This window comes from Kogia breviceps, chromosome 7 (assembly GCF_026419965.1).
Source record: "Kogia breviceps isolate mKogBre1 chromosome 7, mKogBre1 haplotype 1, whole genome shotgun sequence".
Classification (NCBI taxonomy): domain Eukaryota; kingdom Metazoa; phylum Chordata; class Mammalia; order Artiodactyla; family Physeteridae; genus Kogia; species Kogia breviceps.
This window is the reverse complement of record NC_081316.1, coordinates 19,933,081-19,954,223: the sequence shown is the minus strand read 5'-3', so window position 1 is coordinate 19,954,223 and position 21,143 is coordinate 19,933,081. Positions and strand designations below refer to the sequence as shown.

Here is a 21,143-nt window from a genome sequence, read left to right as displayed (position 1 = left end):
GTTCTGGGGTGGGGTTTAAAACGCACCAACCTCCAAGCACGGAATCATCTCTTTTAGACCCCAGACCCCAAAGTGGGAACATTTGAGTCCTTGGCTTCTGTTTTTAGTGGTTTGAGATGAAAGCTCATTTAGGGAAACTGCCCCTTCTTCTTTGCTATCTTTTCCCCCGTTTTCTCCCTCCCCGCTCATTCCTCCGTGTTTCCGCTTTCTTCCAAACTTTACCTGCTGTTTACAAATAACTGAAATCACCACCCCCAGGTTCCTCCTAATACAGTGAATGTCTTGTGATTCATTGCTGTTTTTCTTGTATTCCTAAAGGTATTAAAATGCAACTTTATGTTATTTAGTCGTGTTGAATTTAATTCACATCCATCCCATATATTTAGCAGATAGAATCCTCTGGGTACAGTACTGTTCCCTGAGTGGTCAAAGTTATAATAATAGGAGCTGTAATTTAGGGTGTATGAAGGAAAGGAAGGGAAACTCTTTATGTAATAAGTTTCTTCTGTAGCACCGGGATTAATTATAAGTTGATGGCTTTTTTGTCTAAAGGGCGTGACCCAGCCTGTATTTATTTATAAACACACCAGGGGGAGTTGGAGCGAGGGGAGGAGGAGGACAAGGAGAGAGTGTTTTCTTTCCTTTTCCATTTCTTTGCTGGAGAAGTGGGGGAGACAGTGGACTGAACCTGGAACTTGCCTTTAAAGATCTCTAATGAGACCACAGCAGCTGGGGAGCAGAGCTGAAGGCCACAGGGCAGATTCCACCAAAGAGCGTTGGGTTTTGATGGGAAAACCTTGGTTCACATCTCAGAAATCTTTCCCCCATGTGCCACGTGACAGTTATTTTAGTGAAATTGTTGATTTGGTCTCTTGTAGAAGGGGAGCAAGTAAAATTCCTCCTAAAGACCAAACTAGCTCCCTTTTTATTTACAGCCTTGTATTACCACACAAGCACGATTTTAGCTTATATGGTTTAATTTGTTAAACTTGCTTCACATCACCGAATAAAGTAAAATATTCTTAGTGTGTGTAAAAGGTCAACTTAGAGTTATTATCACAACCTTCAGAAACTGACCCCTGCTGCCGCTAGCCTCTCTTTTGTTATTTTGGGGTGAGAAATGATGTTTCTGGGGAAGGAGCAGTGGCCGTTCTTTCCTCACACTCCTTGGCCCTGTGGAAGCTGCAGGTGCAGTCGCTGTGTTAGCAGTGGCTTCAAGTGAGGTTGGGATTTTCAGTTCTTGGTCTGAGTCTTGGAATCATCACGTTCTCAAACTTTGGGGAAAATGGAAAGTTCATTTTATTTTATTTTAATTCTATTTATATATATATATATTTTTTTTTACTGAAGTAGAATTGATTTATAATGTTGTGCCATTCTCTGTTGTACAGCAAAGTGACTCAGTTATACACATAGAGACATTCTTTTTTAAAAATTCTTCTCCATGATGGTTTATCACAGGCTATTGAATATGGTTCCCTGTGCTCTACAGTAGGACCTTGTTGTTTATCCATCCTACATATACTAGTTCATATCTGCTAATCCCAACCTCCCAGTCCTTCCCTCCCCCAGCCCCCTCCCCCCTCCCCCCACCCCCTTGGCAACCACAGGTCTGTTCTCTAAGTCTGCAAGTCTGTTTCTATTTTGTAGATATGTTCATTTGTGCCATATTTACTCCTCAGCCATAAAAAGGAACGAAATAATGCCATTTGCAGCATCATGGATACAACTAGAGATGATCTTACTAAGAGTGAAGTAAGTCAGAAAAAGAAGGACAAATACCATATGAGTTCGTTTTATTTTAAAGGTAGCAGTAATGAGGTTTTTTTTTTTTTTTTTTTTTTAAAGAAGATGTTGAGGGTAGGAGTTTATTAATTTTATTTATTTACTTTTGCTGTGTTGGGCCTTCGTTTCTGTGCGTGGGCTTTCTCTAGTTGCGGCAAGCGGGGGCCACTCTTCATCGCGGTGCGCGGGCCTCTCACTATCGCGGCCTCTCTTGTTGCGGAGCACAGGCTCCAGACGCACAGGCTCCAGACGCGCAGGCTCAGTAGCTGTGGCGCACGGGCTTAGTCGCTCCGCGGCATGTGGGATCTTCCCAGACCAGGGCTCGAACCTGCGTCCCCTGCATTAGCAGGCAGATTCTCAACCACTGCGCCACCAGGGAAGCCCCAGTGATGAGGTTTAAAAAAAGGGGACGGGGAGATAAATGTATCTTAAAAGTTTCCAAATAGCCAAAATGAAAAAGGTGGGCAACACCAAATGTCGGTGAGAATGTGGGGGAACTGGAGCTCTCAGTTGTTGCCGGTGGGGACACAGAACAGCAGCCCCATCTCGGAAGGAAGGCAGTTTCTTGTAAAGTAGAGCTGCACCACCCCATCACCAGCCATCGCGCCCCTAGGGACGTTATGAACAAGAGAACCAAAGCTACGATACCCAACAGGATGAGTTGTGCTCATAAACGGCATGCTAAGCACAAGAAACCAGGCACAAAGAGTACGTAACATATGATTTCATGCGTGTGGCGTTCAACACACGGACATACGCGATGTGAGGTCACCTGTTGTCTCAGTGGGCGAGGGAGAGGGAGAAAAATTGACTGGAAGGGGGTCTATTTCTTTTTAAAATTTATTTTAATTTTGAATTTACTTTTTTTATTTTATATTGGACTATAGTTGATTTACAATGTTGTGTTAGTTTCAGGTGTATAGCAAAGTGATGCAGTTATACATATATACATGTATCTGTTCTTTTTCAGATTCTTTACCCATATAGGCTATTACAGAATATTGAGTAGAGTTCCCTGGGCTCTACAGTAGGTCCTTGTTGGTTACCTGTTTTATATATAGTAGTGTGTATCTGTTAATCCCAAACTCCTAATTTATCCTTCCCACCTTTCCCATTTGGTAACCATAAGTTTGTTTTCCAAGTCTGTGAGTCTGTTCCTGTTTTGTAAATAAGTTCATTTGTATGATTGTTTTTAGATTCCGCGGATAGGTAACATCATCTGATATTTGTCTTTCTCTGTCTGACTTAACTTCACTCAATATGGTTCGTCTCCAGGTCCATCCAGAAATGCTCTATTTCTTGATGGGAGTGATGGTTATGTGGGTTACATACGTTCATCAAATTGTACACGTGCCTTCTTTGCGTTTCGATGTAGGTACTTTGACCTAAATGAAAACAATTAAAAAATTGCGGGGATAGAGGCCCTTGGAGAACTCTACGTATGGAGAGGTTATGAGAGGATGTTTGGAAATAAAGGCTGATCTTCCATTTGTGACAATACGTGTGAGAGAATGTCTTTCATCTCTGCAGATACTACGATGATTTAGAAGGAAAAGCATCACGATGCATTAGCCAAAAACTGATTGTGCACACAGGTGCGTGTATACATGCCACACCAAGCAACGTGGAAACCGTTGTGTAGCCTAGCTGTATGACATGGTGTATTGATTTTCATTGCTGTATTCCTTCAACTTCTTAGGTGCGTTTGAAATTTTTCCTAAGGAAAACTTGAGGGTGGAGGGGATTAAGGCTCTGTGTAAAGATAAGACAGAGGAAGCGATTTCTGCTCCTGCGTTTCCATTGTGACAGTAGCCCCAGCCCCCCCCCCAATGCATGCACCCTAAAAACCGACCACGTTGAGGGGATTCTCAAGCCATCGTGTGCCCCCATCATGTCTGATCTGGGTCTTTGCCGGGGGAACGTACGTGTCTGGGAGGAAGGTAAAGAGATTCTCTGTACTCTTGTGCTAAGCAAGAAGGTCTTATTGGCTGAATTGTGTCCCCAAATCCCTATGTTGGAGTAGTAACCCCCGGGACCTCAGAATGTGGCTGTGTTTGCAGAGGGGTCTTTAAAGAGGTGATTAAGGTGAAATGAGGTCAAAAGGGTGGGGCCCTAATCCGGTAGGACTGGTGTCCTTATAAGAAGAGGAGACCAGGACACAGACACACACATAGGGATGACCCCGTGAGGACACAGGGAGGAGACGGCCGTCTACACGCCGAGGAGAGAGGCCTCAGGAGGAACCAGCCCTGCCCACACCTGGACCTCAAATTCCAGCCTCCAGGACTGGAGACAGTGAATGTCTGTGCTTTGAGCCTCCCAGGCTGTGGGACTTACTAGGGTGGCCTAAGCTGATTCACTAACGGGTGTCTGGTGGCCTCAACTGTTCCTCCTTTCTTTGGTTGCTGACCTGCAGAAAATGGTGCTGAATTTCTGCTTCTGAATCAGATCTCATTATTAATCTCTCCCGGACCTCTTTTCAGGCAAGGGGTCCTTGCCCAAGCCCAGGTGCAGGAGAATTTTCTGGGGTGAGAGCCATGCGAGGCCATGTACGTAGCACCAGATTATAGCCCCAGAGGCTTTGTGATCAGACGACAAGGTCTACCTGTATGAAAGGTACACACCTCACTTGCTGGAGCTCTTAAAGCCTGTTCCGTCTTCTGGGAAACGGGAGTCACCGTAGCTCTCCTTCCCAGGCGTGAGAATTAAATCAGATAGCTGCATTTAGGTGCTGGGGTGAGCATGCCTGTTGAGTCAGCATGAGCCGTCGTCATTGCTATTAGTCTGTAATCCCTCAAGTCTCAGATTCTCACCACACAGTGGTTTCACTCATTCTGCCCTGTGAGTCAAGGGGACTGAGGGGACAAGTAGAAAAGTCCTCCGTCCCCCTTGGGTTCATGCCTCTCCAACCTGTTGGTCCCAATGGGAGCTGCCCTCATGAAGGCAGTTTTTGTTTTTGTTTTTGTTTTTTTTGCAAACGACGAAGAACTGGTTGCTTTTTATCAAGATTCCTGGGAGCAAACGGTGTCCTTCAAAGCCATTGCTATTTCAAAGGAGAAATTTGCATTTTATTGGCAAATTCATCTGGGAGAGGGACTACACTTTGGGTCCATGGGAAGGAATCACTTCTCATTCTTTCATGCATGTGGTAGTCTTCTGTGCCTCTCTTATGGCTGCTTTTCCCCTGACTGTCATGAATAGTTTATACCACTGGGGACTGGCTAATACCGTGCAGAGGGTCTCTTCTGCATCAGAGGGGTTGGGGGTCGTGGTCCCCCTCCCGGGGCCTGGGAGCTTTCTCCCTGGTTGGTGTTGCCACAGCTAGAAGTAGATCAGCTAGATCGAGTCTGACCTCACGTGTTGATCGGGTCAGAAACTTCTGAACATCGAAGAGAGGTTTTCTCCATGAGTATGAATTCTCAGCACCAACCGCGGGTTCAGCATCTCCGTGTGAGCAGGGGGGGATTCTGGTGCTGAGCCCCAGCCTCCCTGGGAGGTAAATGACAGAGGCCAGTGTCCTGCTTTGAAACAGCTTTTACCTGACAGCACCATGTGCAGCACTTAGAAGTGTAGGCTCTGGAGTCTGGAGACAAATTCTGAATGGCTGCGAGAACTTTGAGGCTTCCGCCTTGGTTTCAGGTGCAAAAGGACAGACGAGACCCCCCCCCCCCACCATGGGGACCGGTGAATGTGCCCAGGCTGTGGTCACCAGGCAGTGTGGAGTGGAATTGTAGGAGACTGAGAAGAGTGGCCACGGTGACTTGCAGCCCCTCCCCAAAGAGGTGGAGTGTATTTCCCCTTGCGCCTTGACTCTGGTCGTGTGCTTTGACCGGTAGAATATTCCAGAAGTGGTGCTGCAGAGTGGGGTTCCAGAGCCTACCCTCTGGAGGCTTTGCAGCTTTAGATTTTGCCCAGGTGGAACACTGTTCTGAGGCCACTGCTGAGACCAGGAGGCCTGGTGGAAGCAAACATGTGGGCTTCGGTCAATGCCAAGACACGCGGTGAGGTCATCGGACCCACCAGCCCAGCTGGACCCCCACTTAAGGCATGGGGAGCCCACATCGGTGGTCCTCGGAGCCGTGACCCGCTTTGCTTCGTGGAGGCTTCTTAGGCCATGAGATATTTCATCGATGCGCTAGCAGATTACCTTCTCTTTTATTCCCGGTCTATGAGGTTTTATCATGAATCAGTATTAAGTTTCATCAAATGCTTTCTGGTAAAGTACTCACAAAAATTGATAACAGTTGCTGCAACCATCAAGATGATCCTACTGATTTTCCCTTTTTTCTGTTAATGTGATGAATTATACTGATTGCTCTTTTATTCCTGTAATAAGTCTACATAATGGTGATGCCATCTTCTCCTTCATACACAAACCTCTGCATTTGATTTGCTCGTATTTGTTTGGGATTCCTGCATCTTTGCGAGAGGTGACTCTTGCCCTTGGTACTGAGATCATGTTGGCCTCGTCCCTGGAGTTGGGGAAGTTCTCCCTCTTTATTCTCTGGAGGAATCTGGGTGAGATGGGTGTTAGTTCCTCCTTATGTGTTTGGGAAAATTCATCTAAGAAGCCACCTGGGCCTGGAGTTTTCTGTGTGGAACTTCAGGCTCTGTTGTGAGCCATTTATCAGTATGAACAATTTTAATCCTCCAAGCATCATAGAAGGGTTAGACTTGCAATTATCCCCAGTTACAGAGGAGGTGAGGTAGCTTGTCTGTGGTGTCCGAGCTAGAGGGATCCAGGCCGGGGAGTCCGTGGCCGTGACCAGAGCACCACACTGCCCAAGTGAAGGCTGACCACCGCCCAGGGTGTCCCCTTCACTCCTGGGCCAGGGGACAAGGAGGCCCTTTCACCCCCAGCCTTGGGGTTCCAGCAAAGGAGAGGCCTCGCCTGGACGGGTGTCCCAGGAATGCTCAGAGTCCCCCTTTAACCTGGGGAGGCAGGTGGGTCACCCAGCATGGCACTGCCCGTACAGCAGCCTCGCAGCCCTGGCTGCTTGGTCTGGCTCAGTGCCGGAAGCCCCTGGAGCCGGAACTTCCGGTGGTACGGATGCAGATCGCCTCCAGTGCCGAGTGGGGCCCCTCCAGGCAGCCTCGCTGAGGTTGCTCTGGAGTCCCTGAGCCTCCAGGTGGCACGTCAGTTTGCAAAGGCTCCCGGCTCCACGGGGCGTTTGTCTGGAACCTGCAGAATTGCCCACGGCCTCGCTGGTCCGGAGCCCAGCCTAGAGGCGGCAGAGACTCCCTTGGCATTTGTCTGGTAGAGTGCGTGACCTCTGACCCCCCTGAGCCTGGGGCCCAGTCCCCTCCTCGCACGCTTGAAGGATGCTCAGAAGTAAAGATACCTTCCCGGGCTCCCGGGTCTTCGGGTGTCAGTCACTTCCCGATTCACCATTGGAGTCTCAAGGAGGGGACATGGTGTCATCTGGAAGGAAGACCAAAGAAGGAGATGGGCCGAGCCCACGGTTTCCATCGTTGTCTTTGTGCGGAGCTGTTTTCCAGTTTTGGCGAGGACGTGTCAGGATCTCAGAGCCGCCTATAAATAGTTCTGTGTTGGGAGGCACATTTGGCTTTGGGGAGAGGAGGATGCTTCATTCGGGGCAGGAGAGTGGGTTTCCTCCGCATTCTGGCTGCAGATCCCAGGAGATGACAGTCTCGCCAGTGATGAGGACAGAGGCAGCTTCTCCCTCACCCTGATTCCAACTCCAGCGCCAGCCCAGAGGGATGCAGCGGGGCCCACCGTGGGCACCACGGCGGGGCCGCAGCATCTCCAGGGCACTGACCGCCCACCACCAGAGCCAGGAGACCGAGCGGAATGTCCAAATGGGGCAGCCCAGCTCTCTGGCAGATTTACTGACACTCAGGTGCCAGGGTCCGTGTGCACCGCCCCTCCTCCAGCCCTCGCGGGAAGGCATCTGCTTGGAGCTCAGCACTGGACCAGGTGACAGGTGGAAAAGGATGCAAGTCCACTTGAGACCTGGGCTCGGATAGGGTCATTTCCTCCCGTGGAATGCAAACTTAGGCAAACCCAGGAGAGCTTTAAAATAGACCAGATTAGGTGCTGCGTGGCCCAGGGCATGGCAAATGGTGATGCTCAGATTATGGCGGCTGGGTGGGTGGGCATGTTGATAGGTGTTTGGGTGAGCGGGTGAGTAGATGATTGGGTGGGCGGGCGACTGGATGGACGGAGGGATGGTTGTATGGGCGGGTGCACGGGTGGCTGAGTGACTAGGTGATTGGGTGGGAGGGTGAGTGTGTGGGTGGATAGGTGTGTGGGCGGGCGTAAGGATGGCAGGGTGAGTGGGTGATTGGATGGATGGTAGAGTGGATGGGTGGGTGGATGAGTAGGTGACCGGAGGGCGGTCGAACAGGTGGGTGGGTGACTTCAGCCCACAGAGGGTGTTCTGCACATGGAGCTGGAGTCTTCCAGGAAACTCTTTGGAGGGGGCTGCCTGATACAGGAGGGGTAGAAATAGATCAGCAGAAAGTCTGAGCGAGGACCAACCAGACCGCCTTGCACTCTCCTCCCCTACCTGCCTGTCGAGTTAATTTTCCTCCATCAAATCTTCCCCTGGGTCCGTCCTTGCTCCTGGTGCTGTACGGAGTCCCCTCAGCCGCATGAGCCTGACTGCGAGTTCTGTCCCTTACGTTTCCCTGTGGTGGTCCTTAAGCCCCACGGGGGGGGGCACAGCATGATAGGAGACGGTGTGGGATTCCAGCCACCTGGTTGTGGGACAGCCTTGAGGGTAGGACTGGGCTTTCGCCCGGGCCCCCAGCGTCTGACACAAAGCCTGGCACATAGTAGGTGTGCAGGGTCAGCTTCCTTTGTTGACCTGGGGAGGGACGACAGCCAGGTGCCCAGTGCAGCTAGCGGGTGGCACCTCACACCGCCTGTGGGACCCTCAGCAGAGGGCACCCCCTGCTGCGCCACACACAGCACTGACCTGCCCAGGCCCCCGCGTGCAGTCCAGAATATGGCCCGTGGCCCCGAGACCTGGACCGTGTTCAGGCGCCCAGGGTGGCTGCAGCCTGAACCTTTCCTCCGCTTACTCACTGAGGAGTGTGTCCCTGAGTCTGTAGGGGACAGTCACCTTGGCCCAGTGTCTGCCCATCGGAAATCCACAAGCATCGCCGATGGGGTGGATGCAGAGACTGGGTGGATGGGAGAATCTGCCTCATTCAGATGTGGATTAGAGGGTTGAAATAAGCGCCAGAAGTGAGGGGCTCGCTGGGAATTTGGGGCACTTCCTCTGTGACGGGCCCCCTCTACTTGCACAGAGACTGGACATGGGAATGAGGATAGGGCAGAGCTCGGGGTTCTAGAAGGACATCATCCCTGTGCATTTCCTCCAGGCTCTGATGGAGCACTGGGGTGTGGGCAGGCGGCCGCTGGGACACATGTGGGGTGAAGAGAAACACCCAGGGCCTGAGGTGTCGGGATGTTGGTCACAATGGCTCCTGGACCCCGGGCCCAGCCTCTCGTGAACAAGGCAGCCGCAGCTGCCGTCTTCCCCGCGGTGCTGGGTCCTGCTCTGCTGTGGTACTTCCTGCGATGCCAGGCGGAGTCCCCAAACCTCGTCTTTCTACGAGCGTAATTCCTTGTGAGCTATGTTGTCATATATGGATTTTGAAAACATTCTTCAAGGACCACATTTTGTAACAAACAAACAAACAAACAAAGGATTGAGATCAAGTCTATTTGAGGTGTCAATTTCTGAGTTACAGAAACAGATCAAAAGCCCCGCCCTTGCCCTCGGCCATTCAAGTCCAGGAGGAAAAGAGGGAACAAGCTTGCAGAGGGGGTTTTGCTGCGGGGTGGGTTGCCTGCCGGGTGGAGAGGCGTCTGGGGCACCTTTCGCTGCCCACCGCATGCTGCTGTTGGAGAGAAGATGTGAGCTGCCCTTGCCAACGTTCCTGCGTCCTCAGGACTCCCCACAGCCTGGTCACCGAGGCGGAGCCCCTGGGGGCATCGGGCAGCGGGTTCCATCGGACCTCGTTCTCCACACTCCCTTGGCCTCTCGGAAGGGACCTCGTCAGCATCAGCAAAGGGTCATGACTTCATGGCGCATCTCCGCATCCTTCGAAACTGTAACCGTCGATGCTGCCCGGACCGTTGTTAACACCTGAAATGCCTCGTGTCAGTAACAAGGCAACATCTGAGGCTTTATAAAATGAACCATGTTCAGGTGCTGACTGTGTCTCGGGGCAAGAATTATGGGGACCCCCAAGCGTGAAAGCCTCACCCTGAGGAGGCTGTGTTAGGCGGGGAAGCGCAGCCCCACTTCTGCAGAGGGAAGGGGACAAGAAGGGCTCCGTGCGTCTTCCCTGGAGGCCTTGGCAAGTGACCGGCGTGGACCACAGAACTGGCCACCTACCATCTGGGTCCTCCCCCACCCACTCCCCGGCCCCTGGGCAACCCTGGCAGGTTGCTCTTCCTGTGGCTGCCCTCACATCCTGTGGTTTCTCCCGGTCGCCTCTCCGTTCCGCGGGTTTCTCTTTCCCTCTTCTCTGCAGAAGTCCCGGTTCCCTTAGCCTTTTTTTTTTAAACATCTTTATTGGAGTATAATTGCTTTACAATGGTGTGTTAGTTTCTGCTTTATAACAAAGTGAATCAGCTATACGTATATGTATATCCACATATCTCCTCCCTCTTGCCTCTCCCTCCCACCCTCCCTACCCAACCCCTCTAGGTGGTCACAAAGCACCGAGCTGATCTCCCTGTGCTATGCGGCTGCTTCCCACTAGCTGCCTGTTTTACATTTGGAAGTATATATATGTCCATGCCACTCTCTCACTTTGTCCCAGCTTACCCTTCCCCCTCCCTTAGCCTTTCCCTTCTGAATCCTTCACAGGACCTGCCAGTCTGTCCCCGAGCCATCCTCTGCCCTTCCCCCACTGCAGCGCATCCATCGCCTGCGGTGCGGACCGATGGGGCACGTTCACTGCTCCAACCAGGAGTGCCTCCTCCTGGTACCCCCGCCAGCACCCTCCCTGCGTCCACCCATGAAGCCTGGCGATGGCTGAAGAAAGGAGGGGACAGGAGGGGCCTCTGAGTCCCAGAGGGAGTCCTTGCTGTCCTGGGTTTCCAGACGCTTCCCCTCGAGTTGGACACCTGCCTTTCCTTATGGCCATATGCCCAAACGCCTGGCTTTGGCACATGTTGCTGAGACGGTGTTGAGAGCAAGACGGGAGAAGGAAAGTTGAGTTAAGGGAGGGGACGTGGAGGTGGGGGAGGACAGGTGAGCCGGGAAGGGCTCAGTTCTCACTTTCAGATCCTGATGAACCTATAAATGGCAGCGTCCATCCTTATAGAAAGCGCATTTGCCTGTACTTTTCACAACAGAGAATTCTGTGGTCACTCAACGGACTCAGCATGCTGAACGTGCCTTGTCATAAGCCCTCGAGAACAGTCTGTCATATTTTTCCTTGTGCTGCTGTTTTTCTACTAAGGCGTCTGAACTGCGATTCTGTTACAAGTTAACTTTTTAAAAAATGCCATGTCATGAAAATCAAAATTATTTATAGACATCATTCTGTGCCTTGAAAATTAGATCAAGATTCTGGCCCTGCATGTCTTGAGTTATTAATAATATCTTGGCTTCAGCACTGACTACTGTGTGATGTCAGGCAAGTTACTTAACCTCTCTGTGCCTCAGTTTTGTCACATGTCAAGCAGAGATAACGGTGCCCACTTCATAGAGTTGTTAGGATCTAAGGGGCTCTATCCATGTCAAGCCCTTAGAACAAACAGTGTGTCTACCTAAGTGCTTGGTATGACTTGATTTTATTATTATTATTGATATTGTTTGCCTGGAACCAAAGAAAACAGACCCTGACCTTCTGCCTTCTTTACGCATCAAACCCACAGCCAGACGCTTGCTGGTTGGAACTGAGACGCCTCCATCAAACCCAGCCCGCTCTCCATCCTCCCATCATACACTTAGTGGGATGCCCAAGCATGGGGCAGGCAGCAGGACAGGCAGGCCGCTGCTTCCTGCAAGAGAGGACTTTCCTGGCCTTGAAATCATCAAGGGAGAAGCAGTCAGCCAATTACCACAAATAGAAGTTTGCATTGTTCTCACTTGCATCGTGAACTCGGTTCTTTTGGCCAGAAGAGCGCATGTGGCTTCCATGCTGCGGTAACTCAGTTTGCAGCTCTTTAAAGCTTTTCTTTGGAAGCATAAGCTCGGAATTGCTGGTCGCGGGTCCATTTTTAGGTTATTTTCAGCAGCTGTCCTGGGTGTGCATTGGAGTGCAGATGTGCGGTGTGCGCTTGTATGTTTCTGATGGCGTGTTTATCGTGGGGGCTTAGGGGACCTTTATAACGAGCTGTCTGCTGCTTACAGACAAGCAGTCAGTAATAATCATGTGAACAACAATAGTAACAGCAGACATTTTTAGGGCTTACCGTGTGCCAGGCTTTGCTCTAAGCCTTTACATACGTAATCTCATCGAATCCCCACACCAAATCCATTTTAAAAAAAAAATATTTGTTTAGTAATTTGGCTGCACCGGGTCTTAGTTGCGGATCTTTGTTGCCACTTGCGGGATCTTCGTCGTGGCCTGTGGGATCTTTTTTTTTGGGGGGGGGGGTACGCGGGCCTCTCACTGTTGTGGCCTCTCCCATTGCGGAGCACAGGCTCCGGACGCACAGGCTCAGCAGCCATGGCTCACGGGCCCAGCTGCTCTGCGGCATGTGGGATCTTCCCAGACCGGGGCACGAACCCGTATCCCCTGCATCGGCAGGCGGATTCTCAACCACTGCACCACCAGGGAAGCCCCTTTCCCCTCTTTTTGAAGAATAGCACATGTTCACAATTGAGTGGCTCTATCGTGCCATCTTGTTAAACCCTAGAAGTCCGACAGCATCCCCTCACTTCACCCAACTCTACCCCCTTCCGAGTAAACTGGCAGTACCTATGCGTGTATAATTCTGCAACCTCGTTATCACGTGATGGTCCAGCCATACCCTTGGCGTTCTCTTCAGAACCTGCATTCTCATTTCCTGCGCCACGGACAGGCTGAGGATTTTCCAAATCTTCAAATTCCATTTTCTTCTTGCTAAACAATTCCTCCTTCAACTCATCCGTCTTTTTGCCTTTTACCATCGGCAGCCCTCCAGCATTTTGCTTGGGAATCTCCTCGGCTAAACGTCCATGTTCATGGCTCACAAGGTGTGCCCCCCACAAAACCCCAGGACACAAGTCGGCCAAGCTCTTGGCCACTCGATAACAAGGATCACCTCTCCTCCAGTTTCCAGTTACAAGTTCCTCATTTCCATCTGAGATCTGATCGGAATAACCTTTAACATCTATATTCCTACCATGCACCTCAAAACTCTCCCAGGATCAACCCACTTCGAAAGCTGCTTTCACATTTTTAGTTATTTGTTACAACAGCTCCCCACTTGCACAATGCACACACACACACACACACACGCACACGCACACGCACACGCACACAAAGGAGATTTATTACAGAGGCTGAGAAGCCCAAGATCTGAGGTCATGGCGAGCTGGAGGCCCAGGAGGGCTGATGGTGTAAGTTTCAATCCAAAAGCCGGGAGGCTCAAGATCCAAGGAAAGCTGACACTTCTCAGAGTCTGAAGGCTGGAAAAGAGAGATGTCCCAGCTCACAATCAGACAGCAGGAGTTCCCTCTTACTCAGCCTTTTTGTTCTAGTCAGGTCATCAGCTGATTAGATGAGGCTCATCCACACTAGGGAGGGCAATCTGCTTTACTCAGTCTGCTGAGTCAGATGTTAATTTCATCCAGAAACACCCTCCCCAAAACACCCAGAATAATTTTTGGCCAAATGTCTAGGCCCCCTGTGGCCCAGTCAAGACGACACATAAAAGTAACTATTATACAATAACTGCTTTCAGATCCTTTGGGTGCATCCCCAGAAGTGGAGCGGCTGGATCATATGGTAGTTCTATGTGGAATTTTTTTAAAAATAGTTATTTATTTAGTTATTTATTTACTTACTTACTCATTTGGCTGTGCTGGGTCTTAGTCGCAGCACACAGGATCTTCGCTGTGGCATCCAGGATCTTTTACTTGTAGCATGTGGGTGGGATCTAGTTCCCCGACCAGGGATCGAACCCAGGCCCCTGGCATTGGGAGTGTGGCGTCTTAGCCACTGGACCACCAGGGAAATCCCATATGTGGAATTTTTTTGAGGAACCTGAATGCTGTTTTCCATAGCAGCTGTACCATTTTGCATCCCCACCAGCAATACACAAGCCTTCCAGTTTCTCCATATCCTTGCCAACACTTGTTGTTTTCTGTCTTTTGATAGTAGCCATCCCGACGGGCGGGAGTGAGCTTTACCTTTGAGGGTTTGGCTGGAAGACAACGAATGATTCTTTTCTTTCTTTTTTTCTTTTTTCCTTTGTTTTTGGCCACGCCACGTGGCTTGCGGGATCCTAGTTCCTGACCAGGGATCGAACCCGGGTCCCCCGCAGTGGAAGCGTGGAGTCCAACCCACTGGACCACCAGGGAATTCTGACCAGGAATGATTCTGACCATTTGTCACCTCAATGACATTGGGTCACATGTTACGTGTAACCCTGCAGAGCCGCCCTTTTACGTTCACATCATAAATGCCAGCACACTAGGTCACCAGCTTCTCAGGGCCTGTGAGGACCTCCTGCCCGGGTTCCTCATCTCTGTCCCTGTCGTGCATGGTCTGAAGCCTGGGTCCCAGATGGGTGGTCACCGTGCAGGAGGCCAGTGAAGTGCCTTTCACCAGATGGTTCTAACCCTGCCCCTGAAATGGCCTTTGCTTTCCATCCCCATGGCCCCTGGCTGGTGTGGACAGGGGCTGCCATGGCTCCCCTGACATTAGCAGGCCGGGGAGGGGGCTGGATTTGGCTACGGGCTGCTCCTGTTGGTGGCCTCCTTGGAGGACACCTAGCATTAGGTGGGGCCCACGAGTTGAAGTCAATGTCACTTCCTAGGACAGAAGCCTGGGGTCCCTGGGTCTCTGTAGCGCCGCAGCCCCCGGCCCCCACGTGAAGCTGTATCAGTCAGGGTTCTCCAGGGAAACAGAGCTGGCAGAGGATGGAGATATATATTTAAGAGGTTTCTTGCAAGGAGTTGGCTCCCAGGACTGTGGGAGCTGGCAGGTCTGCAGCCTGAAGGGCAGGCTGGGAACTCAGGCAGGAGCTGGTGCTACAAATTGAGGAGAACTTCTCCTCCAGGAAATCTCAGTTTTTGCTCCGAAGGCCTCCAGAGGACGGGGGAAGGCCCACCCACATCGTTACTGAAAGCCAACTGACAGTCCACGTGTGTGTCTGCAGGCTGGCATCTGAACGCCCGGCTCATCTGGGGGTTCCGACGACCGTCCCCGGGCCCACCAGGTCTCCCCGTCTGGGGCACGGAGAGCCCTGCCCATGGGGGCTCTGGTTCAGGTCTCCCCAGGAGCCCCAGGCCACTCCTTGGGACTTTGGCTTCACCTGTCCGGCTGCCGCAGTGCATCAGGGACCACATGGCCTCTTGACTTCAGTCAGTGCCTCTGTAGGGCTCAAGCTGGACCGTTTCCTGTAGGTGCTGGTTTCATTGCCGTGCACAGGTGCATGGGTGGAGTCTTTTTCTGCTTGAGTGAAAGCCAGCTAACAGCTTTGAATGCTTTTTCGAGATTTCCCCCTCCCTCCAGTTATGGGGACCAATCATAGGAATGCATTCCCCCCCCGCCACCGCAGGGGTGGGTGTAGAGGGACCAGATGGGCTCTTGGTGGGAGTGCAGGACGTGGTCCATGGGAGTTTCCAGGTTCAGCCCCTTGAACTGCCCCCGCTGTGGCCTCCTGGGCCGAGGACTCTCTCACGTAGATTCTCACAGAATGATGGCCTCCTTGTCGAAGAACACGCCCAGGGGCCTAGAGCGGGGCAGAGTGGGAAGATATACCTCTGCCTGGGACCATGGGTATTGTAGCTGCCATTTTAGCAGTTACGATTGGTCCACACCACGGATGGGCCTTGAGGACACTATGTTGTCTGAAATCAGGCAGAGAAAGACAAATACTCTAGGATCTCACTTCGAGTGGAATCTGAACCAAACTCATAGAAAAAGAGATCAGATCTGTGGTTCCCAGAGGCAGGGGGTGGGGGAAGTGGGGGAAGGTGGTCCAAAGTTGGACTTCCAGTTACAAGAGAAATTAGCCCGGGGCTGTCACATTCAGCATGATGGCTACAGGTAATGCTGCCGTGTGGTGCACGTGGAGGTTGCTGAGACAGTATATCCTCCTTGTTCTCGTCACAAAGAAAAAGAATTTTTGTAACCGCGTGGGGTGATGGCCCTGAACTAAATTTATTGTGGTCATTTCGCAAAATATGTAAGTCGAGTCACTATGCTGTACACCTTCAACTTAGTGCTGGGTATCAACTGTATCTCAATAAACCGGGGAAAAGGGAGAATCTCTTGTTTTTAAAAAAGGGAAGTCCTGTTTGGGCTCATATTCTGCTGTCAGGCCGTCAGGGTGCGGAAGATTGTGCTGTGCTGGGCGCTTTAACGCGGTCCCCACTCTTGCAGGTGGCGATCATAGCCGGGAACTTCGAGCTAGCTGATTACATCAAGAACCACAAGGAAACCGACATCGGTGAGTAGGCTGGTGGCGAATGAACTGGGAGGGGTCCTGTTTGGCTGGCCACCTCGTTAGATTGGTTCCGAGTCTGCTTTTAGCGAAACTTCACGGAAAGCTGAGGGCCAGCATCTTCTCCGCCTCTGTTGCTCCGGTTTCTTGACTCTTGGCAGGGTTGGGGTAAGGAAAGCCCTAGACGTCAGGCGAGGACGCCGGCAGTGGCTGCAGGGCATTGCTGTCCATCCAGAGAACCAGATCCCTTTGCAACTCATGGAGATGGGTTTACGGGAAGATTCTGTAACATAACATGATTCCATTTAAAGTGAGAGATGGCAACGAAATGGAGCAGGAAAGAGCCATCCTCTCCCCTCCCTCCCACTGTCTGCTGATGACCACTCCCCTTTCTAGTACCCCTCGTGCCAACCAGGAGGACTGTCTCTGGGGCTCCTCCCCTCTCCTATCGCCCTGCCGGCGGCTGGGCCCAGTCTTGCATCTCGGAAGAGCCCGCTGGCCTGTTTCCTCCAGCCCCGGGCTTACACAGGACGTGCAGCGGGGAGCAGTCCCACTGGACCAGCAGCGGTGAGATTTCGAGATGGTGCCATCCCATCGAGGGGGTGGGCAGCGGGGCTCCGGGGCGCCTGGAGAAGTAGCCAGATGGCGTCTGTGTCTTGTTGCCTGTGTCCCTCTCCCTGAGTTTGGGGCCCGGGGCGAGCGATACCGTGTGTTTGGCTGTCCAGTCTTTACCGTGTCGAGTGTCTGGCGGGCGCCCGCCTGCCCCTGGGAATCGCACAGGGATGCGGAGCCGGATGCCTGCTTGCCCCATCCGGTCCCCTGTGCGGAGCATCGGGGCCTCCCAGACGCCGCACCCGATGCTGCCGCGAGCCCTCCCGCGAGCCGGGCCGGACCTCCTAATTGCTCTGAGCTCCGGGCCTCTGCCATGGCCTCATCAGCACCTTCCTAAGCACATCATGCAGATGGGCGAGCTCACGTCCGCAAAGTGCTTTAGGAAATGAACTGAGCTCTCCAACTCTAGCCACCAGCCCCCTGAGACGAGAGAGCAGTACAGTCGGACAGGGTCAGCTCGAGGTCTAGAAACACCGGCTGCTGTGAAGGGAATGGGAACTCTGTAGAGCAGGGTAGGCATCCAAGAAGACAGGTGTGCGGGCCCCAGGCATGACCGCGGGATAGCTAATGGCCCCAAGGACCCCTGGATCTCTGAGTTTCTGCGACGGTGACAAACTCGGGGCTACCTACCCTCGTTGTTTTCACTTTCCCTTGCCTGGGGCCCGCATGCCAGGGGGAGGCGTGAAGTGGTTTCCTTACCCAGCCGTCGGAAGGGAGCCGAGAGAAACTAGGGACTCTACCCGCTGCCCCCAAGCCCTGCCCTGCACATCCACACCCCTCCCCACCCCAGCCATGAACCCACCCTGCTCAAAAAGTGCCCATGTTAAAACCCAGGTCGAGGAGGTTCCTGGCTTGTCTCTTCCATTTTCTATCTGGGATGCAAACATCTCTCTACAAACAGGTTTTCTTATTATAAAAATAATACCTGTGTGTTGGGTGAACACATTTTAATTACCGCTCACCCGATGGAATCAATGATTTCTTTAAACTGTAAAGGGCTTGGCCTGTCGAGAGAGGGGGTAGTCACAGTGGGTGCGAGTGACTTCCGTGGGTCACGGTGCGGGGATCGAGGTTTGAGGTCTGCCTGTCGTGTCTTTGTAGACGCCCTGGGGCTCAGTGAGGATGTGGGGTGGCTTTTCCTATCAATCCACGCCCCTCGTTACCTGCGCCGTGGGCTTTCCCTGGCGCGTCCCAAAGGGAAAGGATGGTACGGAAAATCTGCTTCCCTGCCGGGTCCTTTCAGCATCTCCAAAGAAGGGGAAAAAAAGAGTCCTCTTCATTCGCCTGGGTCGTCTGACTCAGCATCTATGATTGTGAGCTAGCAAACTGTGCCATTTAAGTGGACTCTATTGAAAGTTTCACGGAGAGGCAATGAAGGGCACGGAAGCTGTGGGACCCTCATGGGTGCAGACGTCACCCACTGCGTCCGTGCTCAGACGCACAGTAAATCCAGCCTAACCTCCCGATTCAGCGTCGTGTTAACTAAACCCCGAGGTTTGAACCCGGTTGTTTGCTCTGTGCCCTGCGGCGCCCCCAGCTTTGCATCTCCCCTCGCTACGGGGGGGGGGGGGGCTGGATGCTGGGCGTGGGGTGGGGGAGGGACTGGCGCTGTCCCGCCCCCCGCATGAGTCTGGCTAAGTCCCGCGTGCGGGTCCGTGCCTGCCATCTCAGAAAGCCGCCCGGCCTCTGGGGGAAGGAATAAGCCCAGGGAAACAGCCAACCCTCTCTGAGCCTGCGAGCCCAGCCTCGCATGCTCCTCCAAGCACGCGGTCGCTGTCTCCGCGTGACCAAGGACAAAGCTGACATGGGACGGACGTGGCACTTGGGTTGAGTTCCCCCAGAAGCAGACTTGAGGCAAGGATTTGAGGGAAGCGGCTTGCCGTGGAGGTGGTACCGCGCAGCAGTGGAAGCGCAGAGAGCAGTAAGTCCGGAAGAGACAGGACGCCAGCTCAGGTGCCTTAACGAGCAGGTACTGCAGGCACCTGAGGCCTAGTCCCATCAGGACCCCTGGGGGGCGTCGCGGGAGCACACCTTGGCCTTGCCTCACCCCAGGGCCGAGGTGACTTGTACATTTACCCAGCAGGTCAAGTTCCTGTTTAGTTCAGGCTGCTCCATGCCAGGGAGGACCCTCCTCAGGGAGACACGGGTGCCCGTAGGGGCAAGTGGCCCACATACCCGGCGCACTGAGTGCCAGTGGCTGTGGGCAGGGCTCCAGTGGCACCTCCCAGGCGGGACTCTCCCAGAACCACGTGGTAGAGTGATGGGCCGGGCCAGGCCTTGAAGCCGGGTTCACATGACTCTGGGGGGGCTCTGGGCTCTTCACCGCCAGTCTCCCTGCCTCCCTGTGAGCCGAGAACAGGGGGCTGCGTGCGAGGGCTTCAGGCAGGGGCGGGTTGGGGGGTCTTCACACAGGCTGGCGCTGGAACCGGGTCTGGACGCATAGGTGGAGGGATGGAGAGGGAAGAAGAGGGTTCTTGGGTCCCAGGCCGCTGACAGGGGGGATGGTCCCACCGGAAGTTCTCCTCTGGGCCTCCTGGTTCAGGCTTAGCGCTCTGTGGCCGCCAGAGTTGAGCATCTCTCTGCCGAACTCTGCTCTCCAGGTGGGCCGAGAGGGCAGGGGCAGGGGAGGAGGAGGGCACTTCGGGGGCAGCGTGTGGCTGAGCCTGGGGGCTGCAGAGGGGTCATCCCAGAATCAGTAGGGTTAGGACTGAGATACGGGCCCTGGAGGCCAGCAGCCCCGAGCCGTGCCGTCAGGACGACCCCGGAAAAGGCTCCGCGGCTCAGGCAGGCCTCTCACCGCCCGTGTGTGAGTTTTCAGGGGGGAAATCCTGCTCTAGAGCCTCCCTTTCTTCATCCAAGGCCCAGGTTAAGCCCTCACCTACGGAGTCCGTTGTTTTCTCTCCTCTAGTCCTGATTCCTCCTTGGCTTCCACGTTTAGTTTTCACATTTCAAAGAGAAAGGTCTAGCCTGATGCTTCTCTCCCACTGTGACATATTCAAGGGCACTAGGACTGCTCTTCCCCTGCAGGGGTCGGGGTCCTCAGGGGGCCTTACCGAGGAAGGACACGGCCTGCAGGCTGCTCTCTGGAGGAGGGACAGAGGAGCGGAGGCAGGAGGACAAGCTTTAGGGACAGAGCCCCCTCCGTGGGGCGACCAAAGGGCAGAGTTCTGACCGGAAAACCTTAGAAGTCATTGGTCCGGGACTCCGACGCCACTGCCCCCCAGTTCGTTCCAGTCTCGAGAAGAATTCACGCCTCCAGGAAAGGCGGAGGCGGCCTTCCTCCCCGCTGAGCCGTGCTCGAACGTCCCCGGAAGGCTCGAACGTCCCCGGAAGGCCCGGAGGGGGGGCGCTGAACTAGCAGGTTCCCGAGGGCCCCCTGCTCTTTCCCCTCTGCCACCATCTTTCCAGGGAGCATCTTCTTGGTGCATCCTCTCTGCTTAGGCCCCCTGCTCATCTGGGGCTTCGGAAACATTCGTGTGTCCCCAGGCCTGGCCCTTTAGGAGCTGGTGACACAGAGGCCGATGTCCTCCTTGCCTCCCTGCCCCCGGGGTTCAGGAGTTCGCTGCAAGGACCGCAGACCCCGGACCTTCCAAACCAGGAACTGCCCATCAACCGCTGTCCCAGGGAGGACGGCGCACGTCTGCTCAGAAAAGCAGCTCCCCACGCGCTCGGCCTCTGTGACTGTGGCATCCACCCCGCTTCCCCCACGTCCCCGTCCCCAGGCACCTCGGCTGCTTTTTCATCCCCCACCCCAGCGAGCCTTCTGTGTTTCTGGCAGTCGGTCCCCTCTAGATGGGGAATTCCTTCCTGTTCCTGACTGTTCTCGACACACCGACAGAAACCCTCCGAGGCTTCCCAGTGGCCAGCAGCGCGTGCCAGGTGTGGGTGCCCCGGGGAGCTTGTGTAGAAAGCAGGTGCTCAGAGCAGCCCCCTCCCCCCGCCGAGAATCTGACCCAAGAGGTCTGGGGTAGCCCCTGCCGTCGCCCTTTTCCATCCACCAGCAGTTCTGATGCTGGACGTCTGAGCCCCCGTCCACCTCTGCTTTCCAGGACCTTCCAGACCTGCCTGCCCCGCCCCCATCTCTGGTGGGCTTACACAGAACACGAGGACGGGGGGCTCTGCCGTAGCAAAATGCCAGCAACTGGGTGGCTTCAAA

At 53.4% G+C, this 21,143-nt stretch overlaps 1 protein-coding gene across 1 annotated transcript in view; it reads left to right on the top strand.

The window, feature by feature from the left end:
* Positions 1 to 21,143, top strand: part of SHANK2 (SH3 and multiple ankyrin repeat domains 2) — a 469,020-nt gene that overhangs the window by 109,339 nt on the left and 338,538 nt on the right. Inside the window, exon 9 of the mRNA XM_067037810.1 lies at positions 16,315 to 16,381. Coding sequence (XP_066893911.1) covers positions 16,315 to 16,381 — 67 coding nt within the window. The remainder of the gene's footprint in view (positions 1 to 16,314; positions 16,382 to 21,143) is intronic.